General features: G+C 42.6%; 1 protein-coding gene across 1 annotated transcript in view; it reads left to right on the top strand.

The window, feature by feature from the left end:
* PGM5 (phosphoglucomutase 5) overlaps nt 1–17,973 on the top strand; it is a 188,368-nt gene that overhangs the window by 100,769 nt on the left and 69,626 nt on the right. Inside the window, exon 7 of the mRNA XM_034646746.1 lies at nt 17,274–17,389. Coding sequence (XP_034502637.1) covers nt 17,274–17,389 — 116 coding nt within the window. The remainder of the gene's footprint in view (nt 1–17,273; nt 17,390–17,973) is intronic.

Below are 17,973 nucleotides of genomic sequence, written 5' to 3' on the forward strand. Positions count from 1 at the left end.
GAGCCCCAGTGTCTTCATCCAAGACTGGGGAACATATATGGGATCAAATTCTCTTGAAAGTGTTTAGCGTAGTGCTTGGCACATAGTAAATGCTTACTAAATGCTAGCTCTTGTGATTATTACTGTTACTGCTGGGAGAGAGCTATAGTTTTGCTCTGTGCAGCAAGTATTTCAGTGATCCCCGCTGCTCTGATCCAGTACGCTTTATGAACGGATTTTCTTTGTAGGCAAAACACATCCAGAAATACTCTTAGAGGCCCCGAAGAATGTCTTGGCACAATTCTTTGTGTAGAGAGTGGATTCTGGAATCAGGCAGGTCAGGGCCTGAATCCCTGCCCGGCCACTTATCAGTTTACGGCGTTTTAGCCGAACTTCTTAATCTCTTGGTACCCCGTTTTTGTAGTCTGTAGTCTGGTGATAATGGTTGTATAAAACCAGGCGTTTTGGTTGCCAGGGGTGGAAATGAATCACGTTAGAGCAAAGACAAACAAAGGGTTTATTGCAAACCTGTAGCGATTCCATGGAAATAACCTGTGGTTATATAACTCAGTGCCCCCACCGAGTGACATAGTGACACCCGTGCTCTCTCAGGTCTGGTGTGGCTCAGTCTCCCTGGTAGACACCCCCATCTCACCTTCAGACCGCCCCTGTGGTGGGACCTCTGGGCTGAGCTACTTTCCCCAGATGGGCAACAAGGACTAGAGTCCTGGGGGGATTATAATAAAGCTGACCTGGGCGTGGGGTGGCCGGGAGGCATCAGTGGATCAATGTGGTGGTACCCCCAGCAGTGCCTGGCACTGGGTAGATGCTCACCGTACGTAAGTCCCGCTCCTTCTCTTCTCCCTTCCTCCAGAGTAAATCCCCCGCTCCTAGAGCTACAGCACCAAAAAGGGGGAGAGGAAAGAGAGCACTGGTGTCAATTCTGGCTTAATATCCAAAGCTAAGTTGGGGGAGAGGGAAAAGGAGGGGCTTCGAAGGGCAAAGGGGTTTCTATCTATAGGTACCGAAGGTTGTCTCCTCTGGCGACAGCTAGTCCTCCCCTCACTCCCTTCTTTGAGTTCCACCTTCCTGAGCTTTATTTCCCAGTAAACACAACAAATAACAAAAGCCCTGCACGACAGGGCAAAATGACAGGGCAAAATGAGTGTGTGCCCTTCGAATGCCCACCCTTCTGGTCTGGCAGGTCCGGCCGCAACCAATTCCAGTGATTCCCGCTGCTCTGACCCCCCCACAGGGGACTTGGGGGAGACCCTTAGGGAAGCCTGTGTGTGACCTTCCTCGAGACCCCCGCACTCTCAGGCAGAGCCCTGGTCCCACCCACAGGTTTCTACGCAGCATCCAGGAGCCCCACGGTGATTTCATTAACAAACCTGTGTTGCTTGGGACTGCCCTCTTTTTCTCAGTAAGGTCAGGGATTCTCAGTGTTTTTCTGTTCATAGGCATAGCCCACTCCATGAGGAGCTCCATGAGGAGCACCTGTTGCTACCTGCAGTGGTTCTCGAGGCAGGTGGGGTTCTGCCTATTAGAATTGCCTGCCTCTGGGTTTCTGAGAACTGTATGTGGTCCTATACTGGGCGTTGACATTAGGGAAGGACACAAGCCTTGTCTGTGCAGGAGATGGACGTGGACAGCGGTGTGGAAAGCGCTGTGACAGAGGGGTGGCCTGGCAGAAGAGGGCTCCTATTGTGGTGTGCTCATGTCGCCTTCAGGGAACCTCGGGAGGGGCCTTTTCTCATCCTGGGGCTCTGCAGATGCTTCTCAGGGGCTGAGACTTGAAGGAGCATTAGGAGTCAGCCGGCTGAAGTGAGGGAAGCCATGTCACTGAGTCATGGAAGGCAGAAAGCATGGTTTGTCTGGGAACTGCAGGCCTTTGGAGTCCTGGAAAATAAAAGTGGGGAGTCTTCCTTCAAGGGAGGATAGATTCTGTCCCTCAATGCCAAGGTCAGCTATGAGTGCCCTCTGCCGGGGTTTCCAAGATCATAGCCCTTGTGGCTCACGTATAGCACCTTGGGGAGACAATCTGGCCAGTCCACACCACTGAGATGTGGAATTTCCAATTTCTGAGATGTGGAAACCCTAGATAAGAAAGGATGAGTGCTGGTCTATGAGGGTCACAGAATTAAAAGTGTAAGAGCTGCACTTTGATCCCGGGCTTGGCAGAATTCGGAGACAGTGTGACACTTATAGCGTAAGTAAAACTCTCCTACAAATAAGAAACACCACTTGCTAGGAACATAGACACCTGGGCCCTAAGCAAGACCCCTATTTCAGGATATCCTAGCAGAGGGACCTGGAAATTTCTATCTCTAATAAGTACTCCAGGTGACTGTTATTAGCAAGAAAATGTGGGAAGCACCAGCCTCTTTGGAGACGCTGAATAGTTCAGCATGAGTCGCCAAGCAAACATGGGGGGAACTTGCCCAAGCTTGGGTACCAGGGTGGGCTTTAGGACAGTATCTGGCCACCCTGTAGGTGTCTTCCTGCAAGTTTATAAACGCTCACAACACACGGAGTCCTTTCGCTACTCTGTTTGGGTTGAAAATGCATGTTTGGTTTCATGAGCAAACCCCCCTCCCCCACAACTGTCCCATTTCATCTAGCTAGGAAGTCTGTTACAGATGAATGATCGTTTCTTTTTCTGACCCTTGGAAGGTTGCCTTGAGATTTGCAGAGAAACTCAGTAGGCAGCCTAGTGCCAGGTGAGTGTGCTGGGCATGCGTGTATCCAGACCTGGTTCTCCAGTTGGGCGTAATTAACTGCACTGGCTATTGGCAGAGGTAACGTGAGCTAGCTGAGAGAAAGTGGGATGGAATGTTCGGAAATAAATTTGTAGGACCTTCCGACAATGAGTATGGTATAGGCAGAATGTTGTGGGGGTAGAGTGGGAGGCAAGATGAAGCATTGTCCCTGAAACCTTGTTGTGCAGGAAACTACCTATGTTTCTGATGAGTTACACCACCCTCCCTTACTCCAACACACACACACACACACACACACACACACACACGTGCATACACATAGTACACATGCATATACATCTACGGACACACAAATGCCCACTCATCCATACACTCTCACACACACACACACAAGCACACACGTGCCCACATGCCCCAGGGTCATGTCATCCTTCCTTAGCATTCTCAGCCCTGAGCCCCAGGCCTTCAGCCTTCGGGGACTTAAAGTTACAGACCTGAAAACAATTTTTAGCTCCAAGATCAAGAAAACTGCAACATCAACATGATTAAGTGCCTAGTTTATTGTGGATGAAATGCAACATATTATCACTTTGTCATCTAATTCAGCATCCAAGAAATCATCCCAATGCTTGAAAATCATTTGTAGAGTGCATCTTCTCATCTTGAAAGGATCCCTGAGTGTGCGTGATCAATGAGAAAGGATCGTCAATAATTAATTAAATGAGTGACTTGTTGCCTCCTCATTTCAAAAACAAAATTAGAAAAAGCTTTTCAAGATTCTTTTGGGGCAAAAAGTAGATTCCTATATGAGATGTGGATGTATTTTAATATGGTATGACATGGGGCGAGGCCGCACATACACATGTATGCTCCCAGAGTTCCCCCCCACCACATGCTATCAGGCAGGCCATATGTTTGGAGAAAAATGAAATGTGCCATTCAAAGCTGTGTCTTCAACTATTCCAAAACTGTGAAAGGCTTTTAGGTCTACTCTCAGTCATATGACCATTGAAAAGGGTATGACCTACGCCTTGCTACACCAGGAATGTGGTTAAGAGACTTAACAGCAGTTGCTTCTATGCTGCCTAAATTCAGGTGAGGTTGATGGACCCCTGCTGCATACAGTTGCACAGGATGTACACTGTGTAAGGACACCACAATCCAAGGGAGCAGTGTTCATATTGAGGATACCTACATTTGAATATATATTATGACAGTGTTTCAGCAGACAGCATGAAAGTGCTCTTTTCTAAGAAAAGCAGTGTGCTACCACACTTTTGACAGCTGGAAATGATTGGATTTTAAAGAGGGTGTGCTTTTAAGCAAAAAGGCACTTCTGGGACCATAGCTCTGGGGTGACACAGAGAGTGGTGCTCCAGCTCCTCCATTCATCTCTTGTCATGCCTTCACTGTAGGCTGTGGGATCTTGACCTGAAGAGAGTTGTTCTTCACACAAGATTGTACCGCTGCAGAGGTTTCAGTGCCTAGAAGCCATTCTGTCTTCTCTTGACCCTGCCCTTCTTCTGTGATGAAGCTTCTCCTAAGCCCCCAATGGCCTTCACACAGAATGGATCCACACACATAAACAATAAATATCCCCGAGACTCAAACTCTGAGAAGGGGGACCAGGCCGTTGAGTGGCTTTCTTATTTCCCTGGGGTGTCTCTGCTTTTCCAATTAGTTTCAGGAACCCTGTGTTCTCGCCAACCTATTTTGGTCTCCATCCCCCAGAGATGACCAGGAACAGGCTCTCTGAGGGAGAGTTCATGTCAGCTATGCCCGGCACTGTATGGGTCACCCTACATGCAAGCAGCTGCTTTTCCTTCCTCCTTCCTCTTCCCCACTGGCCCCCTGGGGACTGAACCCCAGGACCAGACTGCTCAGGGGAAGGGCACATGACTCGCTCAGATACCGCAGAGCCCTGCTGTCTACCACACCCACTGGCCATGGCCCTGGGCTGCCCCTCTTGCTGAGCTCAGACCTTCTTGCAATCCAGGACCTGAAGGAGGAGTGTCTCTGCTTCCCTGGATACCTTTCCAACTTCTCGTCTCTCAGGCCTCTTTGGGAAAGGCATCTTGCTGTGAATCCTTGACGTGACTTAAGACTATTTGACATGTTCCTTCTCCGTTGCTCTTCCAAAGTGTTAAATGGGAATAAATTCTTTTGAAGGACTCCCCTGCGACAGTCATGTAAGGAATATATTTCTTGATTCATCTCGACTGGTGTTTTCCAACAGATGCCAAACGAAACGTCAGCCCCATGAGGTGCTTCTTGTAAATATGAGTAATGGGTATCCTACTCTCTCTTTGAAGTTTTACAGTAAAATAAGTCTGTAGTTCTGAGAAATCCCACAAAAAGAAAGAGAGGCCCATTCTACCATAATCTCCTACCTGTTCACAAAAAACGTAGAGCACTGAACTTGGTAAGCTAACACACTTGGTTAGGACTTAAGTAATCAGTTCTCAGCCAACCCTTTGTATGCCATTCCCTCTCGAAATTCATCCACCATAACTTAATCTTATCCTGAGCTTTCAAGGGGTTCATGTACTTGCTTCCATTGGTATTTGAAAGACTTGGTTTTGGAATGTACATTACATTTTATATTCATGTAAGAGGAGTCTGTGTGCTGGCCACATGCCTTTTCTGAAGGTCGTGGCTCCTGCCAGGGAGCCCTGTCCACCCAGCTCTGTCTCTGGGTCTCTGGATTCCAGGAATGAATCCTGGAAAGATAAAAGCATTCTTGAATATGGGGTCCTTGTTAAGTGGGTGGCTGCCTATGTCTACTTGATGTGTCCCCTGATGAATGCTTATTTTCTCAGAGCCCATTTAGAGAGAGCTGCCTGATGACTGGTTCTGGCTTCCTAGGAAACAGCAACCTGGGTCATCCATTAGGCTACAGGTCAGAGTTCCCCATGAGATAAACCGCCTGAGGAATGACTTGTGTGGTCTGTTGTATTCCAAAACCAGCATGGGCAGCTGGAGCTCACATTCCCAGAGGGAACCCCACCAAATCTAAAGGTCTTTGTGTCTCTGAGCAGGCATCTCCTCCTGGAATTTTCAGTGCTTTGGTCTAGAAGGTTCTTTGTCTTCCTTCTGTCAAAGAACCAAGAACTAACTCCCTAAAGTAAGCTGAAAATGACAATCTCTACTAAGAACCATATGCAGAACTGGTGAATTCTTTTCTGTGACGTTGACGGATGGGTTAGCAAGAGAAAAGGGAGGGAGAAATGCTTATACTACAGAGTATAAGCACCATCTCTTAATTAAAAACGGAAGGAAGGAAGGAAGGAAGGGAGGGAGGGAGAGGGAAGTGGGGAGGGAAGGAAGGAAGGAAGGAAGGAAGGAAGGAAGGAAGGAAGGAAGGAAGGAAGTTAGTTAGTTTGGTTGGCTGGTTTTGAGTTCTGTCCATGCAAGTGGAAAGCCCTGGCTAAGAATCTTGGGAAATGCCCAGGCCAATTAATTATGGCAGGCCACAGCTGGTGTACATGGGCTTGCTCTCTGCCTTCAGAGGCATAGCTATGGGACAAGAAGGTCTTCCTAGTTCTTCTGTGTTCTGGTGGCACTGGCAGGTTCTGGGTGGTTCTCTGAACCTGATGGTATAGGGACTTTTCATTTAGTTATTTAGTCCCATTAATTCTTCAGAGTTGCAAATGTCTGAAACCTATTATTAGAAGTAGAAATGATATCCCACTAGGTTTTCAATTTAAACTAGTGAGGGAAGAATAGTAATTGGAATACCAGGGATCTAAGATAATATTGTAAGACAAATACATACTTAATTTCTTCTTTGTGTGTGTGTGTTGTTGTTTTGTTTGTTTGTTTTGCAATCTATGCATTGTGGCCCTTGAATCACAGCTGTTTATTTGCCACTGTATAAACAATCCACAGTTTGTCAAGTCCCCTACTGATGGAACATTAAGGTACTTCTGGCTTTGTTCTTTTTCTCTCTCACCAACAGTGCTGTAATAGACATCCTTGGACCATGTCTCCTTGCGCACACTTATACCAGTTTCTCAAAAACAGATACCAAGAGGTGGGCTTGCTGGATCATAGGGTATGATTAACTCCACTAGGATTTCTCAAATTACCCTGTAAAGTGAGTGTACTAATTTATAATTCTGCCACCAGTGTTTGGGTTTCCATTTTCCTATGACGTTCCCACCAACACTTGGTATTATTAGATTTTTTCTTTTTTCTTTTTTTACACGATGAATATGACATTATGTCTGACTGTTTTAAAATTTTCATTTCCCTGATTTACTGTGTATTTTCATATTGGCCAATTAATCTTTCTTTCTTGTGAATTGGTTAGGTCAGCTGAGTTTTTCATATTGGTTTACAGGACTTCTTTATTTAGGTTGGCTACTAATCCTTCAGTTTTATGTTTTGCAAGTATCTTATCTCAGTCTATGACTTACCTCCTTTTTTTTGGTGCCTTTGACTGACAGAAATTTACAAATTTTAATGCAATTAAATTTATCAATCTTTTCCTTAATATTTAGATCCAATGTGTGGAATATTCTGCTCATTCTTCTTTTCCTTCTCCCTCTCATATTACCTGTGGAGATAGATTGCCAAAACTCTTTTATCAAATTTAGACTGAAAAGATTTCAATTAATCATTTTAGGGTCAAACTTAGGCTCATAGAGCACTGGGGACAAACACTGAAGTCCTTGTGGCATGCTGAAACTGAATCCAGTATGAAACACCAGAGCAAGGAACAGATGTATGCTTTGGGAAAACTGATGATGCCTTCTTATTTCAATGTTTACCTCTGCTCATGGTATTATCCACAGAATGGTGATACAGCATTATACAGATATTAGTTTACCCTGGGCTTTTTCTCCCTTTAGAATGAGTATCCATTTACAGTCAGTGTGTATTTATTTAATGTCCAAGCCCAGATGTCCCTTCTCTCCTGTTTTACGACATAGGATCAATAAGATTTGTATAATACCCTCCAGGAAAAGATGCTAATTGAATCCAGAAGACAAAAGAAAGAAACGGTTTTAAGAAAGAGAGGTTTTGTTGCTGAGATACGTTATCTCCTGGGTTTGAACTGTCACATCATTTCTTATTACCGTTTGTCTATAGGAGTGAGTGAATTGATTCTAAATCTTCCAAGCGTATTATATAGGCATTTGAAAAAAGCTTCAGTAAAGTGTCTACATAACCAAAAATTCAAAGCAAAACAAAAAGATAAGAAGATAATTCACTTTTTGCTGTTGGGGAACTATCTCATTGGAATCTGAAGGACCGCTGACAATTGTCTCTTTATCCCTCAGCTTAGCTGGAACTCTTGGGGCTTAAAATTCACCAGCCCTAGCCTTTCAACAATTTTTCTTCTTTGAAAATAATTAGAACCAGAAACAGTTTACATCAAAGTGCTTAAGCATCAAGATTGTAAACAGACACTTGTTAATTCCCAGACATAGGGTTCCAGATAATTTCCTAGCTTAGGAGGGTAAACCTGTGATTGTTTCAATTTTACATATTTTTCTCTTGGATCTTTGGTCAATTTCCCACAGCCAAAATTTTTTCTTTTAAATGATGTCAAGATCCTCAGAAATATGCCTGCCTTATGTTTCCTAAGAAAACTTAAAATCTGATAAAGAAGGATCCTATTTTTCTGCCATCACACTTACCTAAAATGAAAGTGCAGAAGCTTCTAGATAGAGCAGCAAAAGCCCTTGGGTTTGGGGTCTACGTTTGTTTGTTTTACAGTTGGCCAAAATGTAGAAGTTTGAAGGGAACATGAGACCATGCAATTTTTTGTTTGTTTGTTTGTTTTCTCCTGTAAATATTCTTTAAACGAAGTATCCATTTCCCTTTGAATTAAGTGAAAAATCCAATACAAAAGACAGTGGTCAAGTGGTAATTACAGTGGTCAAGTGGTAATTCTGTAGGGCATTTTGTAGTTGTTAGAGGCCTTTCTTTTCGTTATATACTGTCTTATTTTGATCTTTACAACCTAGGACAGGCAAGGAAGGTGTTATTTAATGTGTAAGTTTTGAGGTCTAGACCAAGCTGAGATATTGCAGGGATCAGGAAAAGCAGCTCTTTGCTCAAGTTTATTATATGTGTGGATGAAAAATGTTTGTGATCATCTTATTATGACAGCCTCCCATTTTATATTTATTTTACCTGAAAGTGTGAGTTGCTCCATCCAAAGATGAGTTTAAGAGGAGACTTCAATGCCTGTGAGTTTAAGCCCTCCTCTCACAGTCCCACATGAGCCTTTAACCAAAAGCTCTAAGTGAGAGTTTGAAAGACTAGCAAGCTTGTCACGGATCAGGACAACTCTAAGACAAAGCCTACAATCCAGAGTTCCGCTGAAGGGTCTGGCTGAAGCTACTCTCTGCACAGCTGTGCCTGAGATCACACTATTGCTTGGCTCCCTCCCCTTCTCTGCCCTACTCCCACAGCCCTTACCCATGTCTCCTTGATAAATCTCTAGGAGCAGAATCTGTGTCTCAGGGCCTGCCTCTAGGGAACCCCATCTAAGACACCTAGATTGCTAGTACTCATTCTCTAGATCTCAGGTCAAATGTCATTTCTTAGGCATTCCTAACTATCTAAAGTTCTCCTCCAGCTCCAACTCCTGAGAGTCTTTCCTTCATAGAACATTCCAATAACAATTGTATATGTGTTGGTTAGTCTTTGACCATAAGTCACGTAAGGCAGGGGCCACGTGTGTATCCCCAGTGCTTGGCATAGTAGCTCAAACGCAATCAGTAACAATTTACTAAATGAAAAAAAGAAAAAGGTAGACCTCAAGATGGCTATTAGAAAACAAGGCCTAGCTGAATTCTGCCTAATTCATATTCGTGAGTTGAGTAGGCTGCCTTAGAAGTGCTTTTAAAGTGCAAACTCACACAAGACTTACCCCAGAGCAGCTCCAGCCAGCAGGTCCAGACTTCAAAGAAGGGATCTGGGAGTGAACTCATCGATGTGAAAATACTGAAGGGCTAATTCGAGGGCAGTTTTGTGAAATGTCTGCTAGACATTAACCAGCATATTCAGAATGCTATTAAACTCCATCTTCAGTAGTTTATTTCTTGGGATTAGGTAAACATAGCCAATTCAAACATGTACTTAGTCATACATACTACAGTGGGCTTTTTCTTTTAAATAAATGTTTGTGCAAGTATAATGTATATAAAGAAAAGGACGACTCTTAAGTCACTCAAGGACTTTTCACAAAGGGCACATTCCCATGTAACTAACATCTAGATCAAGTAACAAAACAGCACTCCTGAATCTCCCTTGTTCTCCACTTCAATTTCTACTTCCTCCCTCCCTCCGCAGAGATAACCGCTACCCTGACTTCATCACCAATGATTATCACAAATGTTACTACAGTCAAGTTAATTAACACATTCATCACAGCACATAATTACTTATTTTTTTATGAGAGTGCTACTCTTAGCAAATTTCAAGTATACAATATGTATTGCTAACTATAGCCACCATGCTGTGTATTAGGTCCTCAGAACTTACTCATCTTGACTGGAAGTTTGTGCCCTTTGACCAATGTCTTCCCATTTTCCCCACCCCCTAGGTCTTGGCACCACCAATCTATTCTCTGTTTCTGTGAGTTTGACTTTTTTTTAGACTCTGTATATAAGGGATACCGTAGAGTATTTTTTATTCTCTGCCTGGCTTATTTGACTTAGCAGAATGCCCTCCAGGTTCGTCCATGTTGTTGCAAATGGCAGGATTTCCTTCTTTTTTATGACTGAATAATAGTCAGTGTATATATATTTACACACACACCACGTCTTCTTTATCCATTCATCTGTTCCGTTGACAGACATGTAGGCTGTTTCCATATCTTGACTATTGTAAACAATTATGCAGTGAACATGGACGTGCAGATTATCTTTTGAGATCCTGTTTTCATTTGCTTTGGGTATATACCCAGAAGTCAGATTGCTGGATCATATGATAACTATTTTTTAATTTTTTGAGGAACTTCCATACTATTTTCAATGGTGGCTGTGCCAATTTACATTCCCATCAACAGTGCACAAGGGTTCACTTCTCTCCACATCTTTGCCAGCTCTTATCTATTGTCTTTTTATTAATAGCCATTCTAACAGGTGTGAGGTGATATCTCATTATGGTTTTCATTTGCCTTTCCCTGATGATTGGTAATATTGAGCATCTTTTCATATATCTGTTGGCCATTTGTATGTGTTCTGCAGAAAAATGTGTATTCAGATCTTTCACCCGTTTTTTTATTAGATTGTTTGTTTTCTTGTTATTGAGTTGTAGGTGTTCCTTATGTATTTTGGATATTAACCCCTTATTGGATATAGGGTTCGCAAATACTTTTTCCTGTTTCATAGGTTGTCTTTTCATTTTGTTGGTAGTTTCCTTTGCTATGTAGTAACTTTCTGGTTTACGTAGTCCCACTTGTTTATTTTTGCTGTTGTTGCCTGTGCTTTCTGTGTCCTACCCCAGAAATAATTGTCTAGACCAAAGTCAGCGATTAGTTTTGTCTACTTTGAATTATGTGTAAATTGAATCCTATGGTATATATTCCTCTGTGCTGACGTCTTTACCTCAATGTTATATTTATTTGATGCATTCATGTCTTTCTGTGTAGTGGTAGCTTGTTCATTTTCTCTCTTCTATGCTACTCCTTTGTGTAAAAATGTCACATAAATAAATCTGCCACAGTCAGTACTGATTTGCATTTCTTTAGCAATTCGTGAATTCCCTATCTTCACCAGCACTTGGCAGTACCACTCTTTTCAGCTGGTCTTATGGGTGTGTAGTCTTATCTCATTGTGGTTTTAATTTGCAGTTACATAATCTTTACTGATAGAGAGCATCTTTTCATATGCTAATTAGTCAATTAAATATCCTCTTTTACGAAGTGCCTGTTCAAGACTTTTTCCCAAGACTTTTAAAGAAAAGTTATCTGCCTTTTTTACTGACGTATAAGAGGTTTTTTTTAAGAAAAGATTTCATTTATTTATTTGACACAAAGAGAGAGCACAAGCAGAGGGAGTGGCAGACAGAGAGAGAGGGAGAAGCAGGCCCCCTGCAGAACAGAGGGAGCCTGATACGGGGTTCGATCCCAGGACTCTGGGATCATGACCTGAACTGAAGGCAGTCACTTAACCAACTGAGCCACCCAGGCACCCTCTATAAGAGTTTTAAAATGTAAACTGCATATAAGTCTTTTGTTGAGTGTATGTGATGCAAATATCTTCTACTCTTTGCTATTGGGGGCTTTTAAAAATGGGGCTAAGAGTTCAGTGTGTAGAAAATAGTCATGAGCCCTGCTTGGCTTTCAAGAAAGTGGACATTTGAAGATAAGTCAAAAGAAGAGGATCCTGGATCTTGTTCTCTTTAAGTCTACTGTAGCTTTGTTGAAGTAGGATTCCAAGAGCAGCTGGGTTTGCTTCATATGTTTGATGTAATCAATCATTTTTTATTTGGCTATTCTCTCACGTGCTAAAAGAGAGTCATTAATCATTGGTATTCCAGTAGAGTGTATCAACATAATGATATAGTATTGTGTGATTAGGTTAAGAGATATTTGAAGAACGACCATCGCTGTGCACTGTGCTGGAGGCACTAAGATGGCTATGGCAGCACCCCTTAATTTGGTGAGCTTTTAGGGCACTGTTAGGATGCTTTTGTATCTCTTCTCTTGTTTGATCACATGAGAGTAGGGTGATGGCCAGAGTGGTGAAATAGAAAAATGTATTTTCCTGCTCCTCAAACCTTTGATTTTCAGTTAGTCATTGCCCTAAATCTATGAGATCTTTATTTCCAAGAAATGCCTTGGTCTCATCCTGATAGCCCTGCTAATTAACATCTTGTGAAATTCTCTTTCTCAAAATGACAAATTTAAATAAAACACATGGTGGGATGCCTGGGTGGCTCGGTTGGTTAAGCACCTGACTCTCGTGATCTCAGGGTGGTGAGACTGAGCCTCTTGTGCGGCTGCACGCTCAGCACAGAGTCTTCTTGGGATTCTCCCTCTCCCTCTGCCCCTCCCTGCCTCCCACTCACTTTCTGTCTCTCAAATAAGTGAATAAATAATCTTTTAAAATAAATAGATTTAAAAACATGCAGAAATGACTTAGTTATATTTTTAGGAAACTACAAGGAAAAAAAGACCATAAAATAGAGATACTTTGCCCCCTGCTATCCAATAACACCCCTTAAATAATCGATATTAGTCAACTGAAATCATACCGAATTTATTAAGGGTAAAACTGACGGTGCGATATTACCCTAAACATTGAAGAGCTATAACAGTAGGTAAGATGTACTTCCTGCCTCAAAGAACTTCTAAGACAGTGGTAGTGATAGTAGTGTGCATATGTGTGTGGAAGAAAAGTGTTAAGGATGTGATAGCGTCCGCAATGACAACATGAACGTGAAGACCTATACCAAGTGAGAGGAAACATAGTAGCAGGAAGGGTTACTTTGGATTGTTTGTAATGAAGAGGGAGGGTTATATTGATTAAGATAATGGAACTGCTACTACAATACAATATTCTCAGACATCAAAAGTTAAAAACAGGGGCGCCTGGGTGGCTCAGTCCATTAAGCCTTTGGCTCAGGTCATGATCTCAGGGTCCTGGGATCAAGTCCACATCGGGTTCCCCCTGACTTGTGGGGAGCCTGCCTCTCCCTCTCTCTCTGCCTGCCACTCCCCCTGCTTGTGCTCTCTCTCTCTCTCTCTCTGTCAAATAAATAAATAAAATCTTTTTAAAGAAACCTCTTACACATCAGTAAAAAAGGCAGATAAACTTTTTTTTTAAATTCTTGGGCAAAAGTCTTCAACAGGCACTTTATGAAAGAGGATATTCAATTGACTAATCGGGCTCCCTGCTCAGCGGGGAGTCTGCTTCTCCCTCTCCCTCTACCACTCCCCCCACTCATGCTCTCTCTGTCTCAAATAAATAAATTAAAAATCTTAAAAGTTAAAAACAAGTGTTCCTAATTGGTGGTTGATTCTGCTCCAAAAGGCAATTTAGAGACCTAGATCCTTCCATACGGTGGGTCTACCGTCTTCAATGTATAGCTTCCAGGTTTGCTGGGCTTGTCTACTGTAAGCTGGCAGAAGGAGAAAGAACATGGAGAATGGGAAGTTTTAATAGCCAGATCTGAAACGGGTATATGTCATTTCCACTCAAGTACCAATTGGCTGGAACTCCACCACGTGGCCACAGCTAACTGGGGGGGAGGTTGGGAAGTATAGTCCAGTTGTGTGTACAGGAGAAGAGATGGGTTTATTGGTTACCTAGCAGCCTTTGCCACAGGCTTCATGGTGGCAGGGCATTTAAGATAGGTCTTGAAGCAACATGAAGGATTTTGACCAGAGATTGGAAAGGATTAATCCAGGTAAAATGAAAAGCATGAAGAAGAACTCAAGAGTTGCCAACAACAGCAAAAATGAGAGCGCATATTTGAAAAATAAGAGATGGTCCAGTTATTAGGAGCTTATAGTGACTTTCATGAGAGAAACTTTAGGAAGATAGGTTGAGTCTGTTTCCAACCTGAAGCCACATTTTTAGAGGTTTAAAAATGAACCACGAGAGACTATGGACTCCGGGAAACAAACTGAGGGCTTCAGAGGGGAGAGGGTGGGGGATGGGCTAGCCCAGTGATGAGTATTAAGAAGGGCACGTATTACATGGAGCACTGGGTGTTATACGCAAACAATCATGGAACACTACATCAAAAACTAAGGATATACTGTAGGGTGACTAACATATCATAATAAAAAAAATGTTAAAAAAAAAAACCCAAAAAAAAAAAAAACAACAACAAAAAAATCACAGAGAAGGTTACATCCACCATGGTTCTTTTTGTTTGTTTCTTCTTCTTCTTCTTCTTAAGATTGACTTATTTGAGACAGAGAGAGAGAGCGTACGCGCACACAACGAGGGGGGAGGGGCAGAGGGAGAGGGAGAAAGAATCTCAAGCAGACTCCATGCTGGGCGTGGAGCCCCACACAGGGCTCAGTCTCAGGACCCTGAGATCATGACTAGAGCTGAAGCCAAGCGGCTGAGATTTAACTGCACCACCCAGGCGCCCCTGTTTTTGTTGTTTTAACTACCAGAACTCAATTCCCACTTGCAGGAAAATTGTAGTTGGGCTGATTTTCTTTCTTTTTCTTCATACTCTGGTCCTTCCTAGGACGTGAGCTCTACGTTCATCTCCAACACGTGGCGCCAGCGCTCATGAGGGGTGAAGACCCTCAGCACGAGCAGCTTCATTTTAAGTTTTCAGAAAATCTCCAGGGGGTCTCCTGCCAAAAACCAGTCTAGAGCATGGTATCTGCTGAACGCTGTGTTTGGGATGGATCCCAAGTCCAGTAGAGGGAGGAGGGAGGGGAATTCCTTTCTGACTTTAGGGCACAATCAGCGAATGCTCAGGATCCCGGAATTTAATTACCCATATTGTTATCTTAGCTTGCATAGCTGCAACTGGGGTTTACAGTTGTAGAAGTATACGGTCCTTTAAAATCCAGCCTCAGCCCTCAGCCTGGTGACCTCCTGACAGTGATTAATTGGGAAGGGTGGGAGCAAGGGAAATCCTTTCTCCTCCCTTCAGATCTGCCAACTTGGCTTCCAACCTACAAGAATGTTTTAGCCAGAAAATATATGTCCCCACACTCTCTGCCGTTTTTCTTACCCTTACATCTACTCCATGTTGCACATTCTATTTGGTACTCATATGCATTCATATTTGCTAAATTAATTTGACCTAGGGTTTACTAGGTGCTGATTCTGGAAAGCTTCTGTGTGAATTATTCCTGGTTCCTTCAGCTCCTGACAATGAAATTAATGGCTATGAAAATTTACATTTGATCTACAATTTGGGGAGGATTTATTTCATTGTTCCTACCAGGATATAAGTACGATTGGGTATCTTTCTTAGCCCATTAAAACAACAATAACAACAGAACCTTTGATGTAATACCCAAACATCTACAAAGTGCTTCTTTTCAAAGCAAATTTGAAAGAGATTTAGCATACAATTTTTCAAGATCCTGAACACATCAGTTATATTTGGATATTATGGAAAGGTGTTCGCTTTCCTGTGGCAAGAGTTTCTAGATTTTTTTTTCTTTAGCTGGCCACAAAACAAACCTAAAGAAATCATTATTACATTGTGTCCTTTGTCCTCTGTGCACCTTTCTTCCTCTTCTTCGCCAGGAGGCCCTCACTGGTTCCTCTCCCTGGCCACCTCCAGCACTTACAGCCTTTGAAAAATTAAATCTTACTGGTCCAAATTCTATCTTTGCCTCTTACCTCTGTGAAAGCTTAAACAAAACACTTGACCTCTGTGATCCTCTCTGAGCCTGAACTGTGACAGCTGATTAGTTTTAGCTGTTCTTGAAGTTTATCTAAGTGGAACAATACAGTCTATATTTTCTTGCTCCCAGTTGCTTTTACTTGATGTAATGTTTGTGAGACTTATGCAAGTTGTTGCATGTGGCAATAGTTTGTTCGATGAAATTCATGGTAGTGCATTTTATATCACAAATCATCTGTCCATTCTACTCAGTAGACTTTTGGTTTGTTCGGTTCTTATGAATTGTGATGCTATGATCATTTTGGTAAAATCTTGTGTGTATATTCTGTTGGGTAATGTCACACACTGGGTTCCCCAGGGAGCAGCCCTGAGAGAGATTTGCTTGCAAGAAGTTCATTCCTTTCTACCATCAACGCCAAAGCTGTCTTTAAGATCAGTACCTATAAGGGAGTGAGGAAGGGGAATTGGACACGACGAGAGAAGTTAGGACTGCAGTGTAGTCACAGCAAAGGTCTCAGCCAACCTATGAGGAGCTCTAGAGCTGAAATGGTCCCACAGAGTTGTGCCGAATAGCGGCAAGGAGGCTAGACCTTAATCAGACCTCATTTACCAGTCATTGAATATGGATTGACCCAGGAAAGGAAGCATGATTTTGAGTGTGACATCTCTCTTTGGTAGAGAGTGGGGGCCACATCTGTGAGCTGTTAGCCATCAACATTTCTAGATGCTGGTAGAATGAGGGCTCCAATCCTAAAAGTCCTAGTGTGTGTGTGTGTGTGTGTGTGTGTGTGTGTGTGTGTGTGTTGGCAGCGAAGCAGAGCTATATACCACAGTGTCCACTACACGTCATTAGTAATTTCTAGGAGTTGAATTGCTGGTTCATAGGATATGCATATATTCATCTTTAGTAGATACTGTCAAACAATGTTCCAAAGTGTTTGTTTCCAAACTCCTTCTTAATTTAGATTCTGAGATCCCCAAGTGGGATCTTACCATGAAGATAAAGGAACCTTTATAGAAGGGAAACATAAATGTGAGACTATCTTTTACATTAACTTAATATTTTCTAGATTATGGGGAATGCAAAACTGAGAACCACTGGAATAGACTCTTTATCATTTTCTACCTTATGGCTTAACATCCTGAAAAATGTCAACACTGTCCAGAATATTCTGAAATCTAGTTATGGAGTTAATAAATTCTAAAGACTTCCTTCTGTGCTGAGAAAAGAAAGGAGAAGAGATATATGAATTGACTGTTGCCTTGAATTTAATTTTTCAGAGTGGCCAAATCAATGAAGGTCCCTGTATATGAGACCCCAGCGGGATGGAGATTCTTCTCCAATCTGATGGACTCGGGACGGTGCTCTCTGTGTGGAGAAGAGAGCTTTGGCACTGGTAGGTTTTGCTGGGGTGATGTCCCTGGAGAGGGTGGCTGTGGCTGCAGCACTGCACTGTGTGACCCCAGTTTGGAGATCTGTGACCCCACTGTGAATCAAAGGCCATGGGAAGAGATAATTAGAGGAAAAAAATCAGAGAAACCTGGTGGGATATGAGCTATGATACACTCATCTCTTCAGTCCACTTTTTTCTCTTTTTTTAAAAAAAAATCCACTTTTGGATCATATGGTAATTCTGTTTTTAAGTGTTTGATGAGCCTCCACACTCTTCCAGAGTGGCTGCACCAGTTTGCATTCCCAGTAGCAGTGCCTGAGGGCTCCCCTTTCTCCACATCCTCACCAACACCTGCTGTTTCTTGTGTTCTTGCTTTCAGCCATTCTGACAGGTGTAAGGTGACATCTCATTGTGGTTTGGGTTTCCATTCCCCTGATGATGAGTGATGTTGAGTATCCTTTCATGTGTCTGTTGGCCATCTGTGTCTTCTTTGGGAAAATGTCTATTCAGGTCATCTGCCCATTTTTAAATCAGATTTTTTGGGGTTTTTTGGTGTTGAGTTGCATAAGTTCTTTATATGTTTTGGA

Source organism: Ailuropoda melanoleuca, chromosome 17, assembly GCF_002007445.2.
Source record: "Ailuropoda melanoleuca isolate Jingjing chromosome 17, ASM200744v2, whole genome shotgun sequence".
In the NCBI taxonomy this organism is placed as follows: Eukaryota; Metazoa; Chordata; class Mammalia; order Carnivora; family Ursidae; genus Ailuropoda; species Ailuropoda melanoleuca.